This window comes from Rhinichthys klamathensis, unplaced genomic scaffold, assembly GCF_029890125.1.
Source record: "Rhinichthys klamathensis goyatoka isolate OS25496 unplaced genomic scaffold, OSU_Roscu_1.1 h1tg000111l_1, whole genome shotgun sequence".
NCBI classification, from domain to species: Eukaryota; Metazoa; Chordata; class Actinopteri; order Cypriniformes; family Leuciscidae; genus Rhinichthys; species Rhinichthys klamathensis.
The window spans coordinates 3456714-3479903 of NW_026606649.1; the positions used below are offsets into that span (position 1 = coordinate 3456714).

Genomic DNA, 23190 nt, shown 5'->3' on the forward strand with positions numbered 1-23190 from the left:
CATTTAAGAAAATATAATTTCACAAGCACAAAGAATATAAAAATTATTATGTGATAATGAATATATTTGATTATTGATTTTTTATAAAGGAAGTATAACCATTCAAAAGGATATATGATTATAGATGTATTTGAAGAGGCAAGGGATTTTGACCAACCCTTCAACGTGCCAAGAAGAGAAGCGACCAAACACCTCCACGTTTTCCCTATTTAAATACAGTTACACGAATAGTGTAACTCGACCTAAGACGGTGACACAGAATAAAACGTTGCGCTTTTCTAAGCGTGTAAAATGGATAACTACATTGTATGGCAGAATACCATAGCAAGTGCTTGGGAGCACTTCGACTCGGCGCAGTAATATCATCTCTCGTGAAAAGTCCGCTCCCGTTGAAATGAGAGGGAGGAGGAGAGGGAGCGGGGGGAGAGGACTTTTCACTCGAGGCCGAGGTCCTCCACGGCCTTAGTAATGAGGCGGAGAAGTTCCGCGTCGAAGCTAGCCCGCACACCGCTCGACTCTTGCAGGGAAGGGGCGGGGTCCGGAATGGAGCCCGACCATCCTCCACTCTCTGAGGCAATGAGAGAACAGCTGTCCTCTTCGGCGTTGTGCCCGTCGAACCCGTGTTGCACGGCGGGAGAGGTAGGGCACTGGCCGGCCGTGATCGAGGTGGGGGACTCAGGAGGCGATGCACACGGGGAGTTAGCCGGCGTGCATTCGTCCACAGGGATGACCTCCGGGGCTCTCTGTGAACGGCGCTTCTTACGGCGCGGCCTAGACGAGAGAAGCAGAGGGGCGGGGTCCACGCTGAAGGTGGCTAGTCGAGCCTGCAGGGTCGACATAGTCATGGCGTCGCATTCCGGGCAGCCGCCCTTGGAAAGCACGGGGTCCGCATGGTTGAATCCCTGACAGGAAACGCACAGGATGTGGCGATCCCCATCGCTGAGGGCGGCTCGGCAAGAGCCGCACTTCGAAAATCGAGGCATTTGAAACAACGCCTCGGCTCAACGCCTCGGAGAAGGTGTGTTGCGGGGCGAACACGGAATGCAATAAAGGATATGGGCGACGGATAGCGCAGCAGGAACAGTGGTTGAAGCGGCGACGAGATGGCAGGCTTCTGGTCTGCGAAGCAGATGGCTCGTCCCGCTGTAGAGCTCGTCGACGGCGCAGGCTTCTCTGGAGAGTCAGCGATGTGTACACTTCGCTGAAGAGATGAAAAAATTAAAGAACACCCTATCTGGACTCTGCTTATATAGACATAAGCCACGTTCATTCTGGCGGGACATGACGCGCATGGGCGCCCGCACCCTCATTGGTGCTTATGTCACGAACAGTCCCTCGATAGGTTGCAGCAGTTGCTGCAGAGCAACAAAGCACGCGAGCCGCCTTGCCTAGGTCTGCTCTGTGCAGCAATGCATTTTAAATTAATGCAAAATTAAGGATAATTTTTTGGCTTCAGTATTCACGAGAAAAGGGATTTTCCCATAGCGTAAGCTAGCTTACGCAACACGAGAGTACTCGCGTAAGAGAACTAGGTCACAGGACTAAACCAGGGGGGGGGGGGGGGGGGACACAGAACATACATGTCACACAGTAATGGACAGTTATTTTGTATTTAAGTGAAAGAATGTGAAGAATGTGCTCATGTTAAAATTATAGATACAAATCTAATAATTTAGAGGTAAATAAAATTAAAAAAAATATCTCCCAAAAATTTTATTAAAAATAGAAAAAAACACTATGAAAATGAAATGATTTAAGCTTTCTGGACAAAAACAAATTTAATAAGTATAATTTTAAGGCTTCAGGTCATTCCCCCGAGGGAAGGATTTTTTACAGATACGGGAAACAAAAGAGATCAGGTGGCAGTAATGCAACATTTTGGATGCCAACTGCCGTAAAACACCAAGGAAGAAGAAGAAGAAGAAGAAGAAGAAGAAGAAGAAGAGAATGGAAGTGAAAAAGTAAACAAGATGGATAAAATTCGCTACTCCTGTCTTACTAACCCACCACACAGGCACGTGCACAGGTAGGGCTCAACCTGTGCAGAGCACATGCCCTTTTGAAGTGCCCTTTTTTTTGGTGATGTTTTTTTATTTATTTTATATATATATAAATTAATGCTATTGGTCATCCTTTAAGTCTATCTGTCTGTTTTAAAAATATTTAGCAAATGAAAGATCTTAAAAAGAGCTTCTGTAAATCATGTTCGATCCTCAAACGGTCAGTAAAGCTGATAACTCCGCCCACTCTATCGTGACTGAATGAACTGAAGCTCCGCAGCCGCCGCCGCACAGCAGACAGCAGCTGAACGAAGTTTTGCAAGGGTAAACAAAGATCTTGTTGTTTGAATAAGTACTAAACACGTTGTCTATAAAAGCTCATATTTTATTTATTTGATGTCTGACTAAGATATGTGGGACCTGAGAGAGAGGACTATATGCTAACATTTGCCATAGTCATAGCCAAAAAGCCTACACTTAAATAGCCTGTGCATACAGCAGCATTTCATTTTTTATAAAATGCGATTTTGACCATTGTATTTTACAACAGGAAAAACTGAGCGCCTATATAGCTATAACAATCTAGTTGGTAAGCTGTTGATGAAAATGTAATGATGCCGCCGGCGCCGTTTCCATCGGAGAATCATAAGCACATGTGCGCCCCCGCGCTGTTCGTACTGGAACTACACAAATCGACGAGTGATCCTCGTCACATATATTTCTAAGAAATGTGTTCTTTGATTTATGATTGCTGCTGATACACTTAATTTATTAACATTTAATCATGTTATGGTAATAATATTACATTATGGTTAATTCAAGGCTGTTAATATGGACGTATTCGCTGTCTAATTCTTGGATCTATAGTATTTTATATACTCTCCGGTCGTCCTCACATGTATAAATGTAGTAAAACATGGCTTTACTACAGTAATGTTGTAGTAGTAACTAAAAAAAAAAACACACATTACAGAAGATCACTGTGAAATCTTCATATTTTATTATCCATAATGTAATTTGTGATTTCATTCATTCCCAGGCTTAATTTATTTGATCCAAAATAAGCAAAAACAGTAATATTGTGAAATATTTTTACAATTTAAAATAACTGTTTTCTATTTGAATATATTTTAAAATGAAATTTATTTCTGTGGTCAAAGCTGCCTGTCATGTGATCCTTCAGAAATGCTTTTCACTGCAACTGTACTTTTCACACTATTTTATCATTTTTTTATTGCTGGCTTATTTTATGGGAAGTGTAGTGAATAAGAGACCTTCAAGAGACCAACATTGGTCCTCCACAGTGTCAGGTTTTTGCCATCAACTGCAACTGTGGAGAGATCCTTTTCAAAAATGAGGTTAAGAACCAACCCCGAAGCCTTTGCTCAGAGGAGAGACTAGACCTTCTCCCCATAGCCATAAAGAGGGACATCACAGTGAAGTCATAAACATTCAAGCATGGCTCACAGAAGGTTGCTGTTGTAATATGGTTTAAAGAAGCCTTGAAGCCCTGTATATCTATATTATCTATATTATTATTATTATGGTTGTTAATAATAGTGAATAAATCTAAAGCTTTTGAGACTATTATTTTTTTTGTATTGAATTTGTCATGAAGATGTGACCATTTCCTCCTTTTATGTAGGCTTACTAAATAATCTTGATATAAAAAAAGGGAGGGGGGTGCCCTTTTTCAGTTTCAGCACATGCCCCTAAAAAGGTCTGTGCACGGCCCTGCCACCACACCACACCAAGTAAAAAAAAAAAAAAAAGAGGGGAGGGAGAGGGAGAGGGAGGGGGAGAGAGGGAGAGGGAGGGAGAGAGAGGGAGAGAGAGGGAGAGAGAGGGAGAGGGAGAGAGAGAGAGAGAGGGGGGGTTAAGGAATAAATTGAAGGGAACACAATGTCAATATGCTCTCTAAATGTAAAAATATCGAGGGAGAAACACAGTATTAGCAACTTAGAGTAATACACTTTATAGAGGAAATCCAACTTCCAACAGATATCCATAATTTATAAATAATTTTTTACAAAAAAATGTAGCTTGAATACCTCTGCTCCCCACCTCTAGAATATGGAAAAAAAATATTTTTACTGTACCCTCTGATCACACCGCAAAAAAAAAGTGATGTTCTTTCTGTAGGCTATTTTTGTCTTGTTTTCCAGTGCAGATGTCTAAAGATTCTTACATCAAGATACATTTACTTGAGATAAAAAATTACAATATGAAGTCTTGTTTTCTGAGAAATTGATTTAAATGAACTGAGTTTGTTCATAAATATCTGCCTTTGGGCTAAAAAAATCAACTTAATTCGGGAAGTTCATATAACTCATTGACAGAAATTTGTTCTTGAAAAAAATTCACTTTTTTAAAATATTTTTCCAAGACTTCATTTTACATTTGCATCTCAAGTAGGATAAATGTATCTGCATTGTAAAATATTGATAGATTTAAGATTTTCTGCTCTGATTCAAGACCCTTTTAAGGCCTTAATTTGTGCAAAGGTGAATTAAGACTTTTTAAGACCCGCAGAAACCCTGTCATGTTTAGAGATCCAAAACACTACATTATATTTAAGAGCCGAGGCGGGGACTTTTAATATAGTGTCAGACCATACTAGTACATTGATCGATTTCTCCTCAAATCGAGCCAAGCACGGTTAATTGATGCAGAAAAATGGAGCTGCTGTGTCTGCTCATACCGTCTTTCTTTCTGTTGCTGAATGGACTTGAATTTTGTCTTTCTGATAACGGTGAGAACTTGAAGAATTTTGTTTTGATGCTGACAATTATCTATCTTTTGGGCGGTCGTTTTTTAATTTGTGAATCTTCATACTCACGTTACTTGCGTTTCTGTATCTGAGATATCTTAGCATTAGCGTCTCTGTAAGGTTAGACCCAGCAAATCTGTTAATTAATGTTTTTTGATATTTTCTTTTTGCAAAAAAGCTGAATTTCTTGTTTTAGTTGTCAACGGTCTGTGTCTTTAGGCTAAATATTTAATGAACAGAGTGTGTACAAACGTTATGATGATCACTGTGTGAACCAAGTTTTAAATCTCGAGACACGTAACTTGCGTCTTTCTTTCTTTCTTTCTTTCTTTCTTTCTTTCTTTCTTTCTTTCTTTCTTTCTTTCTTTCTTTCTTTCTTTCTTTCTTTCTTTCTTTCTTTCTTTCTTTCTTTCTTTCTTTCTTTCTTTCTTTCTTTCAGAAAAACGTTGGCAGTCATTCATCAGGTGGATCACAGAAGCCACAAATAATTACCAGCCATGCAGTCAGGAGAACTGCAGCTGTCATCTGAGGTCAGCAAATATAAATAGTATCTTACAATAGATTATCCATATACATGCAGCTGTACAGGTTGAAAGACTGTATAATGTAGACTTTCCTCCATCACGCTTTTGATTGCAGTGTCATGAAAGATGACCTTAGGCCATTTAAAAATGGCATATCTGAGGGGCTCATGGCAGACACAGTCCAAAGAGGTGTTGGTACGCACTACCAGGTAATAGGTAACAAGCTGTACAGAGAACAAAGCTGCATGTTTCCAGCAAGGTTGGTGAAGTGTAATTTTTTTAGTAAAATCATGATCCTGTCATGTGCAAATAGGTGTTGAATTTCAGACAATTATCCTTTCTTTGCAGATGCAGCGGTGTTGAGCACTTCATCCTAAAAGTGATTGACAGGTTGCCAGATTTGGAGGTGGTGATTAATGTGCGTGACTATCCACAGGTTCCTGGATGGGTTCAGCCAGTCTTGCCTGTACTTTCCTTCAGTAAGGTGTGTACCATGTACCCCAACAAAGTGCCTAAGAACAATCTACTTAAATTGATTTTATGGTATATCAGTAGCTTGACTATATTAAGGCATTTACTTGCATTACTTGTGACTCCGCCTTTAGATTATTAAAACTGATCCACTGAAACACCCCTGTTAAAACACCCCTCTTATTTGCTCCAGATATATTAAATTGCAAGGGCATCTCCTGTGCACAGCCCTCTTCAGGTCTCCCACAAGATTCAGGTCTGGGTTTTGGCTGGGCTATTCCAAAACATGAATCTTTATTTGCTGAAGCCATTCTTTTGTTGATTTAGATGTGTTTTTGATCATTGTCATGCTGAAAGGTGAAAGTTCTCTTAGCTTTCTAGCAGATGGCAAAAGGTTCTGTGCCAAAATCAACTGCTACTTGGAGCTATTTGTAATTCCCTCCTCCTCCACTAAACAACCAGTACCAGCTGAAGAAAAGCAGCCCCAAAGCATGATGCTGCCACCACCACCATGCTTCACCGTGGGTATGGTGTTCTTTTGCTGATGTGCTGTTGTTTTTGTGCCAAACCTACCTTTTACAATTTTGGCCAAAAAGTTCAATCTTGGTCTCATCAGATCATAACACATTTTTTTCCACTTGGTTTTGAGAGACTTTAAAACCAGGGTTGGTGTTGGGGTTGGGGTTGGGGTTGGGGGGGGGGGGGGGGGGGTGAGTGAATGCTCTCTGCCCACGCAAGGTCTCTCGCTCGCTCTATGCGGTTTGGAGCACAATCTCTGTCTCGCATGCACGCTCGCTCTAGATTGCGGGAGATTTTTAACGAATTTGCGGTATAACTAGTCGATCACGAGTGGCTCAACAGGTAGATCTGTAGATAAACTCATCTTTCAGGCATTTGACCGGCCGGGTTGACACTTCAGCGTGAGAAATCGGGAGTGTGGCGTGTGAGCTTGTGAAACCATTAAATGCGGGTGTCTCACGGCCAATGCGTGAGAGTTGGCAGCTCTGTTAGGCCGGAGACACACTGGCTGCGTGGCGTGAGCGTCTCAGCTGCGTGGCGTGTCCGTTTTTATTTCGGCTCCCATGTTAACAGGTTAGAGCTTGCACACTGTCTGCGTGACACGCGCGTCTCAGGCGCGGCATGAGCCGCGCGGAAAACGCGTGCATGCTAGAAATAGAACCGACGCCTATTTTTCACGCGACACGCAAGCGTGTTGAAAGCGTTTGCAGGCAAAATAGTATAGGAAAAGATGTTTATATGTCATTTTTTACACGAATACATATTAATAAATTACATTTTGATGTTTGAAAATCTAGGATTTGACATAAATTCAGATATAAATGTCTTTTTTTTTAATCCCATTATTTTTGCCTATATAATTTCATCCCATTTTATTTTTTAAACAGTCGAGTCCTGGTGTCCACTACAGAGGTCATAGCATATGAATAAAATATAGCCTATATATATTTTCATTTGTTTCTAATGATCTTAACAATGTGATTACATGAAAAAAAAATCAAAAAAATTCTTTGAAAAAAACTTTCTGGGCCTCAGGAGGATATAAAGTTAGGATAGGCTACCATAACATCGTGTGTCTTCTGAGTGACGGTCCAACATCAGGTAGGCTAAATATAGGCTCTTTAAAGCTACACAAAATTTGTAAATGTTATTGAAATAAACAGACAGCCGCATGTTTCCCTATTTTTCGGATTTTGGAAGATGCGTGATAAAAGTTGAAATTGTTGTCGTAAAGGCAAGAGCAACAGTAATCCAAATGTAGACTGGTCTGTCGGCGCCCTCCCTCTATGTCACATATAGCGAATATGTATTCGTGTACGCCACGCAGCGCCGCGTCAGACACGCTTCTGGTGTGCAAAGACACAGAAAACGCGATGCAGCCGCCACGCAGCTGACACGCAACAGAAACGCCACGCTCACGCCACGCAGCCAGTGTGTCTCCGGCCTTATCGTGTGGAGCTATGTCTACCGAGTGGGTAATACATCATACACAGTATCATAGAATTATGTCGAATTGCAATAAAGCAGTTTGTGTTTCTCGCTCGTTCTCGCTTCTCACGACACTTCTATTTCCAACTTACCGGGACGTTAGTCCCCATATTGCAAGGTTGGTTCCGCTGGGAGCAGCGGGGAAAGTCACCATTCTCTCCAGAACAGGTTATTGAACCATTCAAATTATTTCTAAACAGTTTTATTAAGTTGAAATAGTTGCCAAGTGCCCCTCTAAGAGATATTTTTAGCCGGGATTAGATATTTTTTAGTCAGAAAAGGCTTGCATCTTGCCAACCTGCCCCATTGCCCAGACAGATGGAGAATATGAGAGATCTGTGTCACCTGTAGGAAGCATCGGTACTTGGCAGAAACAGCAGCAACTATTTTGCAAGCCACTTGACAGCTTCCCTTACCAGTTTTCTCTTTGCCTTTTGGAGGGATGCTCTGTTCTTGGTTGTTTCTGTTCTTGAATTTTATAGTTGTGCCATACTTTCTCTACTTGTTAATTACTATCTTCACTGTGTTCCATGGTATATCTAGTGAGAGCACATTGATGCTACGTAAGCTCTTTGTGGCCCATGGCTCTTGTAGTAGTATGCAACCAAGAAGATGTCAGAAAAATCTTACAGGAACAGCTAAGATTTATTAGGAATAAATCAGTAATTTCAGGTGAAGCCAGGTGTGTACTATTTGATTTATTTTTATTTTGAATTAGGTGCAAAAGTTCTGACGTGATTTATCTTTGTTTTATTTTTTTTCATCACAAAAAACGTGTGTGTGTGTTTTAAAGCAGCTAAAATCTTTAAAAAACCCCCCACAATTTTGGCTTTGGTAATGACACCAGCATCTATCAATACTAAATCTATACAATAGGTGACAAATAACCAGCCTCAAAAGATAACCGAGTTGAAAGCAAATCTATTAAGAACACTGCATGAAACTGCTGTAACAAATGTGTTGCTTGTTTTCAAGAATAAATATAAATAGTTCTCAGTCCTCCATACTCAGTATACTAGTTTGTATATCACATGGTGCAAACTGGCACAATAAAATCAAAATGTAACAATAAAATAAACTTGTCGCTGATGGTACTTCTGGAAAAGTAAGCTGGTGACCTTGAATATGCTTTTATTCTTTTCTGTGGGTGTCAAAATGAGAAATAATGAAATGACATATAACATTAGCTGTTATACATCGAACAGTGAATGATCAGCATTTATTAATCTTGGTTTAGATTTAAACGACAAACAAATTGTATTAATTAATGTTTGAGTTAATATTAGTTTAATTCATCAAATAATGTTACCTTGCAAAACATGCATTATTTATAAATATAATATTTTTAGGTCAGGTTACCTAATGAATGTTGACGAAGGTAGCTTTATTGTAAAGTGTTATTGTAAACATTCATATTAATAATATTCATATTTTACTAAATTCAATTTAATAATATCTTTATTCATTCAAGCAAATTCAGTTAAAATCGCAAGTGCAAATATTAGGAGACCTAAACATCATTGGTTCTAGCGTGTGCGGAGGCAACACATTATTTTTAGCAACATTTATGACTTTTTTCATCTCTTTTGTAGGCAAAGTAATGCCAAATTTCTCTTCTACTGCCCTCCTTATTAATTACCTTGGGGCGTGTAGAGCAGGACCAGGCAGGGGTGTGCTGAGCCCACCCAAACGTCTGCTTTGCCCACCCAATTAGAATTTAGGCACAGATAGTGTTAATCTGTTTCTTACAATCTGAAGGGGGCTGTGTTCAGAAATTTGATGAAGGGTTGTAAAATGCCCCAACCAATCAAAAAAAATTAAATAAACTTTTGCAGTATTTCTCTTTTATTAGCTGAAAATAACGGCACGGTGCATCATACATTCAAGAGGCGGCTTCATGATTATGTATCTTCATATTTACTTGACTGACTGATATTTATCTTCATATTTAGGGATTGATTTTAAAATGTCTTTTGGGATTCTCTAAAATGGGTCATACCATTGCAATTACCTGAGCAGTTGAAATACACTAGAAAATGTCTAGGTTACGACTGTAACCTCTGTTCCCTGAGATGACACTTTGGGGAACGCCTCAGGCGTGACGTGTCAGAAATCACTATCAAATCACGGCAATCATATTGACCGGCGACAGCCCGTGAATCATTAGTGTGAATGATTAACGTGCGACCTGGAAGTATAAAAGGTCGCCTTGCAAACCTGGCAGGCCCCGAGGCATGGCGAAAGACGCAGTGTCAAGTTCCCTGTTCTCAGGGAACAGAGGTTACAGTCGTAACCTGGACGTTCCCTTTCGAAAGGGAACTCGCACTGCGTCGATGGCGCTTTGGGGAACGATATACCAACGCCACCATGCTAAGGGGTGGGCCTGCCATAGGCAGTGACAACTGTCAGAACCAGCAAGTTCAAATGAAATGCCAGAACCACTCACCCTCAGGTCACACTGAGCTGTCAGCATTCCCTACTGTAATAGCCCAAGCTATATGCTTCACAGGAAAACCTCCTTAAACTTTGTTTGATGAGAGGCATACCTAGGCCTGCTCAAGGGCCTAGGACCACAGCTTCAAACTAGAAGGGGTCCCTTCTAGGGAATGTGGCTAGGGAACCCTAAGGAACCCAGCCAGTCACTATTCAGGGGAACGTACCACCCAAAATGCCACCAGGACGGCCTGACCTGGTGTCACTTACATTGGACACTTCAGTCTGGCCACTTCCTTTCTGTCTGAAGACAAAGCCTCTGGACACTTGTCTTTAGGTAAGGCATCCAACCCGAGGGACTGCAAAGCTGGCAGTGAACCACTCGGCCCGGATTTCAGAGACGGGGTATCCTGGAGAGCATGACTCAGCATAGTGCTTACAACCCTTGCTAGCGAGGGGAGTTTCTCTGCTCGATCAACGGGTCTACCCAGCGCTTATGTTTCAAAGCACTGAGGAGGCCTGAGAAGGCCTAAGGACTGAACTAACTGGGAGGCTTCACGAGAAGCCTACGACCGTCTGACCAGACTCAGGAGGCTGAGTACTCATAGTGACCCTCAGTGAGGGGAGTACATGACCTGCCTGGTAGGCAAACCAGGCTGTAGGCTAGCTAGAGGTTCCAGGAGGGAGGCAGTAGCAGAAAGTGAACACTTTGGTCGTGCTAGGGCGCTAGGTAGCTTTCAGAAGCTGCCCGCTAAGGCCAGCTGAACTGATAGCAGAGCGGCCACAGTTGCCAGAACCCAGTATCACTGGGAAATCCACTCATAGGGAGGCCTGGTGAGGCCCATAGATATAAACACTAGATGTCGCCTTGGGGTTCTAAACATGCGTCAAAACCGCCGCCATCTTGGAACAGGGGTCTTGTCATAGGAAGTAGCTAGGTAACGCTGAATTCATGGATGATGCCGGACTTTTGTGCTGCGTATGGATGTTTACATTAACGAAATCTAAAAACCAGACAGCAAGGGATTACATTTCACAAGATTGTGAAATTTTTTAATTTTTTTTTAATTTCTCTGGGCTCTATAATAAATACATGTCTGACCGTTGGAACGAACCAAAACAACTAGAAAATCACATTCATGACGATTTATGGTGATTTTATTTCCGTAAGACCTTTTCCTACATTGACGCTGATGAGGGGTTCCCCTGTTTCAAGATGGCGGCTCTATTGACGCATTCGTTCCAATGAACTGCCGTAGCCAAGTCGACATCTAGTGTTTATATCTATGGGTGAGGCCTACTACCTAATAGCCAGTCAGGCTAGCTGTCCAGTTGCCCGTACTTGGGAACTCGCCTACCGGGAGGCCTGGTGCGGCCTACTACCTGTGTCAGTCCCCGAGCGGCCTGCTAAGGCCAGCTGTCCAATCCTGGGGCTCGGTCTCGGGGCGGCCTGTTAAGGGCGACCGCCTGAAAGTATCTTAGGTAAGAAACTGATTACCATGGACAGTAAGGTTGGGGACTGAGCTACATGGTGGCCTGATAAGGCCAAACGTCTGACAGTGGTAAATCCTATCTGGCTGGGGACTCGCTATCAGCGAGGCCTGGTTGGGCCTACTAGCTGATAGCCAGTCTATTCTGCTACAAGCATATAACGTTGGGAACCATACTACTACCAACACAAATATTGAGGCCACCGACACAAGGCCTAAATAAGGCTAGCTACCTGGTCGCAGCTATAATGTATGTCCCACAACGTTAGGACTCCCTTCCGAGGAGGCCTGTTTAAGGCCTACTACCCATCAGTGAGTCTACTGCCCGAAACACTAAGGCCAACCAGATGAGTTAAGCTGGCCTACAGCGCCCTCTTGGGGGCTGCCCAGTCAAGGAGGCCTGCGGAGGCCTACTACCTAACAGTGCAGCCTTCGTTGGCAGATAAGCTGTTTACACAGCACCTACATCATCCTGGTGCCTGAACACATTGCCCATGGCAGTGTACTCAGCAAAAGCGCAACACCCTTTAAGCAAGGGGAGTATAACTACGCCACTCTGCCTCAGTGGTGGCCCCAGATTGAGGGGCCTATCATCTATACGCATGGGCGTCAGCTCATGGCAATGCTCTGTCTTCAAGGGAGCGTAATTCAAAAACCGAAATAAAATTAAATTTAGAACTCTCCGCTCAACCCGAGCCAACGTGGTGTGAGGTAGATTGATACAGAGCTGAGAATGGAGTACTCATAACTACCCTGTATCAACGGGAGAGTAACAACCATCTGCCCCTGAGAATTTTAACTGGGTGCGTGCCTGCCAGTGTCTCTAGAGGTGACAGGGAATTTCCTGTGCCCAGCCTAGGGGAGTGGGGCTCGTTTGCAAGCCAATCCCATCGCTTTAGCTGTTTCTCAGCGAGCTGAGTGGAGCCTAATCTGGAGGCCCAAATCCATATTCTAGCTCTGTACAGCAGGGTCTGGCAAACAAAATGATCTCTTTGCAGCGCGAAAGACGGCCTAACCCTGCTCGAAAAGACCCATTGTACTGGGGAGGCCTTACTGAAGGCCTAACCCTAGATCTTTAACAATCATGCCTCTACTACCAACCTACATTACTTAACATAACTTAACACCCCCGAATGTAGAGAAGGGGGCGGGCCTTGGCCGAACGACTCCCTATTATGGGAGGAGGCTGTCATCTAGGAATGCTAAAAAGGTCTAAGCTCACGTAGTGAACGGCCAGAGGCAGAAATGCTTCAGCAGAACGCCTCCACTATCCCTAGTATAGCCTAGGCCAGCTTTTGAGGCGGCCCTAGTGAGGGCCAGCCTATAAGCATAGATCTACCTGAGGCTCAGAGGAGAACTAGGAAAATGTCAGACGGCCCCGTGGGCCGGGCATAAGATCTATCTGAAGCTCCAGCGTCAGTATCTAGAGAAAAATCTAATATACTCTCAAATAAAAGTATTATTACTAAGAGAGGAGACAAACTACTCTACCCTGAGGTGACTAATAGCCCGAGGGCTAAGACAGATGTGCTTGGAGAATAAACCAAGCGGCAGCATTCAACGTTACCATTTTTTAAAATGATGCTCTGCCGCTTAGTGCTCCGCTAACATTCCAGTAGGAATGAGCGGCGGCCTCAAAAAAGCTCTCATAATGAGAGGAAGCCTACGTTGTTAACATAGTTCACATCTAGAATGAGCGTTTGCACACCCTGTGAGTTCACAAAAAGGGAAGCCATCACATACTCACACATGAAGCCCATATTACTGGTGCTTCTCACTATCGTTCTAGCCACCTAACAGGGGGAACTTTTTTTTATGTACATTAGACATTGACATGACCCCATAACTCTATACAGGGAACGAGGTCAGTAGAGAGATACATTTTAGTGTTAGTTGCACACAAAAATTACTCTTAAAGAAAACCAACTCAGATCACCTGCGGTGTGCGAAGTGAAGACTCACCACACAGTTCTTTATGACCATGGGGTCTACCACTAATACATGCCTGAAAGAGGCACTCTCACTAACCAAGCCAAGGCGGGCCATCAGAATATCGTATTCCACTCATCATGGGCCCAACCTCAGGCCTGATGTAAGAAGCGCCTGGGGAGTCGTGGAAGAGGAGAGGGCTAAGCAATGTAAGATGTAAGAAGCGCCTGGGGAGTCGTGGAAGAGGAGAGGGCTAAGCAATAATTACGCCCTCAGGGAAGGTGATCCATCACCGATGCTGTATGCGTTTGTGCTGAATTACGTCCCTTAAATCGCACTTCCTGCGGGAGTCCCGCCTCTTCTGCGAACTACTCCTCCATGGAGGGTACAAGACTCGAGAGGCGACGCTGGATCTCTGGCCCTGTCTACCATGATGGGCCAGGTCCTCCCGCATGTCTGGGTGTGGAATGGGATCTCAGCGGTATGCAGGTCCTAAATGCAGCTGAGCGTGCCTTCGTCTCTTTGAACTTTCCTACCACCGCCTCCACGGAGGTGGCAAAAAGTTCTGAGGGCGAAACCGGTGAATCGAGAAGAAAGCCCTTCTCTTTCTCCCTGCTATCAGCCAGGTTTAACCACTGTTAACCACTCTCTCCGTGGCCGCCATCGACCGGCCTATAGCGGCAGCGGTTTGTTTAGTGGCCCGGAGAGCAAGATCTGTGGTGCGGCGCAGGCTGCGCAGCTCAGCAACCGTCTCAGGGGACATCCCTCCCCCCTGGTCAAGATCCCCCAGCAGATCGGCCTGGTACGCCTGCAACACCGCCATGGTGTTCCATGGCAACTGCAGCCTGACCGCAGCACGATCATTATCACCCACTGGCTCAGCATACACCGGGCAGAGTGGCTGAGAGGGTTCAGAATGATTATCATCCAGCAGATCCAGATCCAGCAGAGCACTCGCTGCTGGGCCAAGAGGAGAGAAATCCTCCACCTGCAGCTCACCCTCGTCAGCCGCCGGATTGTCTGAGAGATACCCCCCTCTCAAGATGATCGGCGAGCTCCATCTGGGAACCCCAAGATGTGAGTCGCCGCTCTGCCTCAGCACGAGGTCCAGATGCGAGGTCCCTTTTCACTCGAGAAGAGGGCTAGACGAGAGAGGAGTGTTCTCAAAGGAAAACTCTCGCAGTTTGCACAGGCAGCTCCCTCGAGAACTGCCTGTGCTTGCTCTTCACCCAAACAAAAAACGCACAGCTTGTGTGTGTCACCCGGCGTGAAGTATCTTGGGCACGGGTCCGCACACACAGCATTGTTTTGCTTTCTCTTTGCATTTCATTTTTCTTACCGTAACTGAAGCGCTTTCAGACAGAACAGTCCCTGAAGACGAAAAGATGATTGTCATGTTTGCAAAGGCGCCCTTTTATAATTCCAGGTCGCATGTTAATCATTCACGTTAATGATTCATGGGCTGTCGCCGGTCAATATGATTGCCTTGATTTGATAGTGATTTCAGACACCTGTCACGTCTGAGGCGTTCCCCAGAGCGTCATTGACGCAGTGTGAGTTCCCTTTCGAATGGGAACATCACTTATTTGAACGTGCATAGATAAAGCAAGAACAATGTAACTGTTGGCTATAAAATGCATATGCATAGTTCAGTTGAAACACTGCCCTGGCTTGGCTGTTATTGCTATTAAACTGAATGTACATGGTAAACTGTCTGCATAAATAGCAACAATGAAATAAGAATGTGCTGTTTATCTTTTAATCAGTTAGGGGCCATTCTCAAATAACATGTTCCCTTTCGAGTTTGGTTCTCTCAACATTGCGTCAGTAGCTGACACTAGGGGTGGGCGATATGGCAAAAATATCATATCACGATTTTTTCCTGGAAAATCACGATTCACAATTTATCACAATTCTTTTTCAAGTTGGTTTTACGATTTTGCAAGTGACTGAGCATTACAGCCAAACTAATGTCCCTATTTTAAAAACAAAGCCTTAGGTAACAAAATATAAAATAAAAAAGAATGGCTGACATTTAGGCCAAAGTGGCGAAGATAAAGATCTTTGTCATTACTTTCTTTGTTATTAAAAAAAATAAGAACAAAGATACATATTACTATTACACAATATGCAAATGAAATGAAAACAGTGAAATGAACAGTGCTTTATTTTTTTTCAGTGAGTGATTTTTCTATTTGTTTTGTTGTTTTATTAACATTTAAAGAGATAGTTCCCCCAAAAATGAAAATTGTCATAATTTACTCTCTCGAGTTGTTTTAAACCCGAATAAGTTTCTTTCTTCTTTTGAAAATGAAAGTTATTTTGAAGAATGTGGGTAACCACATTACTGTGGGTAACAGTTGCTGGTCCCCAGTGTATAGTTTTTTTCTCCTATGGAAGTCAATGGGGACCAGCAACTGTTTGGTTACCCACATTCTTCAAAATATATTTTGTGTTCAGCACAAGAAATAAATTAATACAGGTTTGGAACAACATTAGAGTGAGTAAATAATGACAGAATTTTCATTTTTATGGTGAACTATCCCTTTAAGGACAGGCGGCAGCATGTTTACTAATAGGCTACTGTCGCTTTAAGACCGGCACGCAACACATATAATATACACACATATAACACGCGCACCAGATTTTCTCTCAAATGTTTGCTTTCACTTTAGACATAACCAACTCTGTTTATGTAAACCTTGTATGTTTTTGACAGTATTAGCACAATGAGACTCTAAAGATAACTTAGTCCAGTAACCAGGCGCTGTTTGACAGGCTGTTAGTTCCTGTGAGCTTCGGGTGTACGCACTTAGAAAAGCGCACGTTAGAACAGCGCATCAGCACGCGAATTAAATGTTTAACCGGCAAGGCTTTAAAGCACATGCAAATAATGAACTTTTGTGAATTCAATTCAATTCAAATTTATTTGTATAGCGCTTTTCACAATACATATTGTTTCAAAGCAGCTTTACAGAAAGTGCATTTCAGAAATGTACATAGAAAAACACAGTTAGTTAATCATCATGTATTAATTTAGGGCATATTGCCGGCGTTGAGTCGTCTCTTCACAGGCGTCGAGTCGTCTCATCGCAGGTGTTGGGGCATCTGAAGTCTCCGTGAGAGGCTGGATACAAACTGGAGCTGACGAACGCTATTTACCTCGGGATTAGGGTCCCGAGATAACAGCAGAAAAGCAGATGGGAAATAATTAGCGTAGCTGCTGTTCATAATATTAATGCATTCGATCTGATTCAACAGTGGTATAAAAGGTAAGCATTATGTGAATGCTTGGCTGAAGAGATGCGTCTTTAATCTAGTTTTGAACTGGGAGAGCGAGTCTGAGCAACGAACAGTATCAGGAAGGCTATTCCAGAGTTTAGGAGCTAAATGTGAGAACGCCCTCCCTCCTTTAGTGGACTTAGATATCCTAGGAATGACCAGAAGCCTCGAATTTAGGGATCTTAAAGAACGCGATGGATTGTAGGGCGATAGAAGATCCATTAAATACACAGGAGCTAAACCATTTAGGGCTTTTTTCAGAATTGCAGTGTCCCGTACCTCTGCATTAACGTGTGATGTGTAGCAGAGTTCTGCACGGGTCCGATTTTGTAAATCCATACCCGCAGTGCTTAAAACCACATCCGACCCGTTTTCCGACAACAGCATTAATTAAAATCAGCACCTGACCCGACCCACTTAAAATAAAACCGAAACCCGACCCGCACCCGAAATAAAATCAGTTTAGCCTATCAGATTATAGACACACTTACAAAAATGTTTACCTTCAATTCTGTCCCCTTTGAAAAATAATGTTCGATAGAACTGCTTGGTTTGTTACCACAGTTATATGCGTGCCTCCTCAGCAGCGATGAAGTTCCACATTTGCGGCTATCCAACACGAAAACTTTAAGGCAGAGTTCTGAGAACTCCAAATTCCTCCCACACACTGGACTTGATTTTTGATGACGTATTGTCGACAACTTTACAATCTCCACTAGCTATTCTTTTCTTCAACTCCTCAGGATCCATCTCGATGACTGCAGGCAGATCGCGCGGTTGTGATTTTTTTTTTAAGTGAAAGTAGGCCTAGAGACTCCTGGGAGGGCGCGGGCACAAATAAACTGATATGTATTTTAAATTATTTTATCAACTTGAAATACAAGCATATTTTTGTAGATGTGTTCCTAAAAATATGCATATATTTTGACGTTTGCATGTGACTGTTTTAAACCCGTGTTTAGACCCGTGTTTCCCCCTTGTCCGACCCGCCCCTCACCCGTATCCGACACATTTGGATATTTTTCACCCGTTTCAGCAAAATTTGCGGGTCACCTGTCCGTGCAGGACTCTGTGTATGTGCGTCACATTACACAGTATGTTGAGACAGAGGCGCCAGAACTGCAACTGATAGAATGCACTGTAACACGATACTACGATATTTCTTTAAAAGCAGATTGTGGAGACATTTTAATCGTCCGCTATCAAAAATCATGATATCGCACACCCCTAGCTGACACTATGGGGAAATCACACCTTTTCTGTGTGAATACTGAAGCCCTATGAAAACTTGCAGACGAGAATTCGCCTGCCAATGGCGTACAAGCGCACAAAATAGAGGCGGGCTCCTCTGTTCTATAAGGCGCCGCTGAACGCCATTCCCTTCTTTCTCCTTCAGACAGATACACTGTCTTCAAGAAGCCATCTACAGCTCGCCTTTGAGGAATGCTCACCAGAGGACGGTGCCTGGATGGCCGCTCCCCTGTAGCGTTCCAGTAAGTATTTGATTTTTCTTTCAGATGACATCCGGACTACTGTTTTCTGCTTGAGCGTCGCCCTCTCAGAAACAGTGCTGCATGAGTCTGTCTGCTCTCTATCAGTGGTGGACCTCAAGGACTCCGGTGGTGAGTTCATGCCAACTAAGTGTCCGCGTTCCTCTCACCCAACCATTCCGGAAATAAACCTGGCTTCTCATGCTCCCTCCTCCGTGGTGGAGCTGCGAGCCGAGCGTGAAGACTACACTGCCCTACAAAGGCAAAAGACCTTAACTCGCTAGAGTGTGGAACTGAGAAAAAAGATTTTTAGATTTTTAAAGATTTTTAGTTGTCCCGCCGAATTAATTATAGGTAGGACACTGAAACTCTGGCAATTAGATGTTTAAGTAATGAAAATTATCTACATCATAAAATTTTGAGCTCAAACTTGACTTTTGACCACTATTTTAAAGTTACTGTACTCTGCCTTTGTATTGTCAGCAAAAAGTGAGAAGTCATGCAAAGGCAGTAACTTCCACATTATCAATATTTGGTTGCTGATCACCATTAACAAAATCATTATAGAACACCTGTATAAAATGTAGTGATCATGGCATTTATTTTGTATGATTTACAATTACCTAGCCTTCTAGTTATTGTGCTTTGGTTGCATTCTGGTGGCCCCATTAATACATTAGACATGACAAAATACCTCCATAGCGGTAAAGACTAAAGAGTATCTTCAAGTGGTACCGAATGGCATAAGACTTGCTAAACACGCGTTATAATGTAATGTGATGATCACGATAAAACAGATCCTCGCGCACATTCGACCCGGAGACTGGTTTATAGCGATGCGTGGATCTGAAAGACGCATACTTTCACAGGCGTTTTACCAAGATTCGTGTTCGAAGGTGTCACGCTCCGTTCACGAAAAGTAGCCTATGCATTGCTTGACCCCTTAGGACTCAGTAGAGCGCGTTCTGGACTACTTAGACGACTAATGCATTTATAGCACAACCTTCTGTGTTCTGCGTCTTTTCAGTATGCGTTGGTTTCAGCTGTCTGCCTTATTTTTGTGCGTGCACTTCGCTCGTCCCGCGGATTTATTCCGGACGCTGTGTTTTGTATGCATGCTTTTAACAGCTGTTCTGATGTTGTATGCACCAGCACTTCATTATGTGCTTCATTATGTTGTTTGCGCCCATATACCCTTGTTGCTTCATTATTATCACTCTGTGATATATTAGTCCCGCGTCGGCTCGACCGTGTAGGCGCCGGCGAAGTTTTGGCACTCTGCCAGCTAGATGCATGATTGTTTCAACTAGGTCCGGTACCCGAACTGGGTGAGGCGGGGCTTTAGTTTTTTGTTGTATTGACCTGCTTCGGCATGTGTAACATTTTTCTGTCAACTCTGCATATATCCTTCGCGGGTTAAGAGCATACTAAATGTTCTGACCGCATTAGTGCAGGACAAAGCTCTGAGGACATCAGAAGTTACAGGGACGGATGGTAGCTGTACAAAGTACACAGGCTACATCGTAATTTTAATGGAGAGTAAAACAAAGGCAGAACACCATATAAACTGATAGGTAGCATTTTTTGATAGAATTCCAGCACAGTAACTTCATATTGACGCGCGGCTAAACAAAGGCAGAGTGCCGTAACTCAATATGAGCGTTCCAAAACTAAGCCAAAGAGCCGTAACTGGTGTTACGGTGTTCTGCCTTGGTTTCTCATGGGCTTTTGGAAGTTACGGTTAAGACAAACCATTATTTTCTCGAAAAAACAACGTAATTGACTCAAGATACTTATCCACATGATAAAGGAGGTCTTGAATGTGCCAAAAATATCAATAACTCATTTTCAACCAAAAACGAAGTTACGGTCTTTTGCCTTTGCACGGCAGTACAGCTAAGGGTTCTCATCCCAGCACAGGTCCCACATGGCCCCTACTCTCGAAATGTGTAGCTCCCCACCTCAGAGCCGCGATCTGCCATGTAAAAAGCACAAATTGCTCCAGCTCCTCACTCATTCACGCATAAGCACCGGCTGTGCCGCTGTTTTTCAAATGGGTGTGTAGTGTTGCTTACACTAGCCAATGTATACATTGGTGCTGCAATCATTCATATAATGATGTTTTCAGCGCTCTTCCTCTGCACAGTGTTCTGTGCGACTTGTCTAGCTCTGCCTCAGCCCCTTGCATAGAGCCTGAGCTAGCTATGAAGATAACTCGTGGCCGAAACGCCATCTGTCCCCGACACGAGGAAAGTGCCTAGCATTGTACACGGGTCGACAGTAAAGTATAACCGCTCTCTTATTCCCATCACGGTTTTCCTGCCTATTGCAGGCATTGAGATCATTTGTTGTCTTTGTGCAATGGCTGTTCCGCTGTGTGGTGTGACAAAGCTAATAGACAGAATACAGAAGGTGCTTCTTTATCAGAACTCTTTTCTCTTGTACGATAAGCCCCTGCGGCAAGTATCATATAAAAAGCACAAAATGCTGCAGCCTTTGTCAGAATATAGGGAGGTGTGACATTATCTGCTGGGGCCTCCAAAGAGTTCTGGAAACAATACGAATGGGTACAAGATACATTTCTTCTGCCGGATGCCCCATTTTTAATGTCTGTTGTGCAAGCTCTAAAACGCCCCGGCGTTACGAATGCATTATCAGAACGCTCCCTGTTTGCAAAAAAACAGATCCTCTCGCAGTTTGGCCGGAGGACTATTTATCTCCGCGCATCTGGAGAATGCCTGCTTCCATATTCAGATCATCATGAGTGTTTCTGAGGTTGCTTTATGGGCACAGTGTTCCACTTCAGTCACTTCAAATGGACAAACTCTTTGTACATTCATTGAATGTTTGAACGCGGCTCTCTCCCCTCTAAAATTAATAGTTCATGTGCTAAATGATCTGGATGATTGACTGATCATGGTTCATTCAGAGAGTGTTTAACCACAGACTTCTGCTTCTCAACCACCCAGAATCCCCTGCTTAGGGAGTGGAGCTGGGTTTTATTTGCATGCCACCTTTCACAGGGGCTCTCCCAGTCTGTTATGTACACTCCCACTGAGTTCGAGCCGAGAAGCCTTGAGTTCTCAGGAAACACTCTGGCAGATCACACATTTGTCACAATTGACGGTTTTACATCAGTTTGGGTAACACACTGTCGCATAGCTGTGAACTTCGAAACAACAGCATTTCAAGTAACAAAATGACCAAAATCATGATATTGAACCACTTGAAATATAATATATACCAATGTTTTTCCAGTACCTGTATGCCGCACAACCCTACTGACGTGTATTGGTATAGTTCTACTTTTGTTCACTGTTTAGACACCAGACTACCAGGACATCATGTACCCTGCATGGACATTCTGGGAGGGAGGTCCTGCTGTATGGCCCATCTACCCCACTGGACTAGGCCGATGGGATCTCATGAGGGATGACCTGAAAAAGTTGGTAACAAAGTTAGAATATTTAAAGTCTCATTTCTTTTTAAAGTCTGATCTCATCCCAACATCTCAGTATATTATACAAATCCAGATTTAAGAATGCTTGAGAGTATACAGAGGATTAACTCCATTGTATTCATTTTAAGGCTATTAGATGTATTCTAATTTTTAGTTTACACTCTTCAGATCAGCTGCACGATGGCCCTGGAAGAAGAAAAGCCCAAAAGGATTCTTTAGAGGCTCTAGGTCTGTTGTGTCTCCATTATACAGTACAATGCAGAGTTGTTTTCAGCAAAGCTGATCAGTTTTTCCAATGTTTAAAGGACCAGTTCAGAGAGGGACCCTCTGATCCTTCTCTCAAGGGAAGCCCCTGACCTTGTGGATGCAGAGTACACCAAGAACCAGGCCTGGAAGTCAGAGAAGGTTTGTTTACTCTTTAATATACAAGGCATGTAAAATTAATCTAGATTATGTAGAATTAAGTTAAATTTGTGATGAAATGGAAGTAGCAAGAGATCTTGTGACAAACATTCGAGTGTTAAGGATTATCGGAAAAGAAAAAAAATGCAGGGCTTCTATTTATCGGTTGTTGGTTGGATTTTGAGATGTGGGCATTTTTACTCCAAAGTGGAGGCAGATGAACGTGAATTTGCTAGGACTGGTTTAAGAGAACAAAATTATTAGAAAAGTCCTGCATACGTCACCAGACAGATGTTATGACAAATGATTAAACTAGGGCTGCAACTAACGATTATTTTAATAATCGATTTATCTGTCGATTATTTTTTCGATTAATCGAATCGGATAAAAACAACTGAAAAACAAAAAAGCATTAATTTCCAACCCTTTATTCAAAAACAGAACTGACAGTGCAAATTCACAGTGCAAAAAATCTTTCAAAAAATCAGAAAGTGCACAAACGGGTTGCTCCTTGAACATTCCTGAGCTGTTAAAGGTGCATTGCGCAACATTTCATGTTAAAAATACCCGTTTTTCTAACCCATACATGCTTAAACAATTGCCTGATGGGCTGAATGAGCCCTTCTCTGATCACTGCGATTGCCTCTAATCTTGTACAGTAAAATAAATAAGAGGGATTCGGGAGGGAATTTGAGACTGGGCGTGACGGCATGCGCGTTCACGCTCACCTGGCTATGTCTGGCAGGTTTGTGTATTCGCCGCCATTCTCCGTATCAGCGAAGACAACTCGAGCGACAAAACTTTAGTCAACTTTCGACAAAAGTAGAAGATGGATTCTAAGAGACCGGCTTGTAGTTCATTTCAAACCCCAACGCAAACTCCACGTACGACAAAGAAAAGAAAACTTTTGTCTAGTGCCACCAAAAGGGCCA

General features: G+C 43.0%; 1 protein-coding gene across 1 annotated transcript in view; it reads left to right on the plus strand.

Moving 5' to 3' along the window:
* The first annotated feature begins 4604 nt into the window (after positions 1–4604).
* The window catches only part of LOC130087802 (protein O-glucosyltransferase 1-like), a 61527-nt gene continuing 42941 nt past the window's right edge, over positions 4605–23190 (plus strand). Inside the window, exons 1-7 of the mRNA XM_056254279.1 lie at positions 4605–4752; positions 5210–5300; positions 5410–5553; positions 5643–5778; positions 21720–21841; positions 22025–22084; positions 22162–22261. Coding sequence (XP_056110254.1) covers positions 4677–4752; positions 5210–5300; positions 5410–5553; positions 5643–5778; positions 21720–21841; positions 22025–22084; positions 22162–22261 — 729 coding nt within the window. The 5' untranslated portion in view covers positions 4605–4676. The remainder of the gene's footprint in view (positions 4753–5209; positions 5301–5409; positions 5554–5642; positions 5779–21719; positions 21842–22024; positions 22085–22161; positions 22262–23190) is intronic.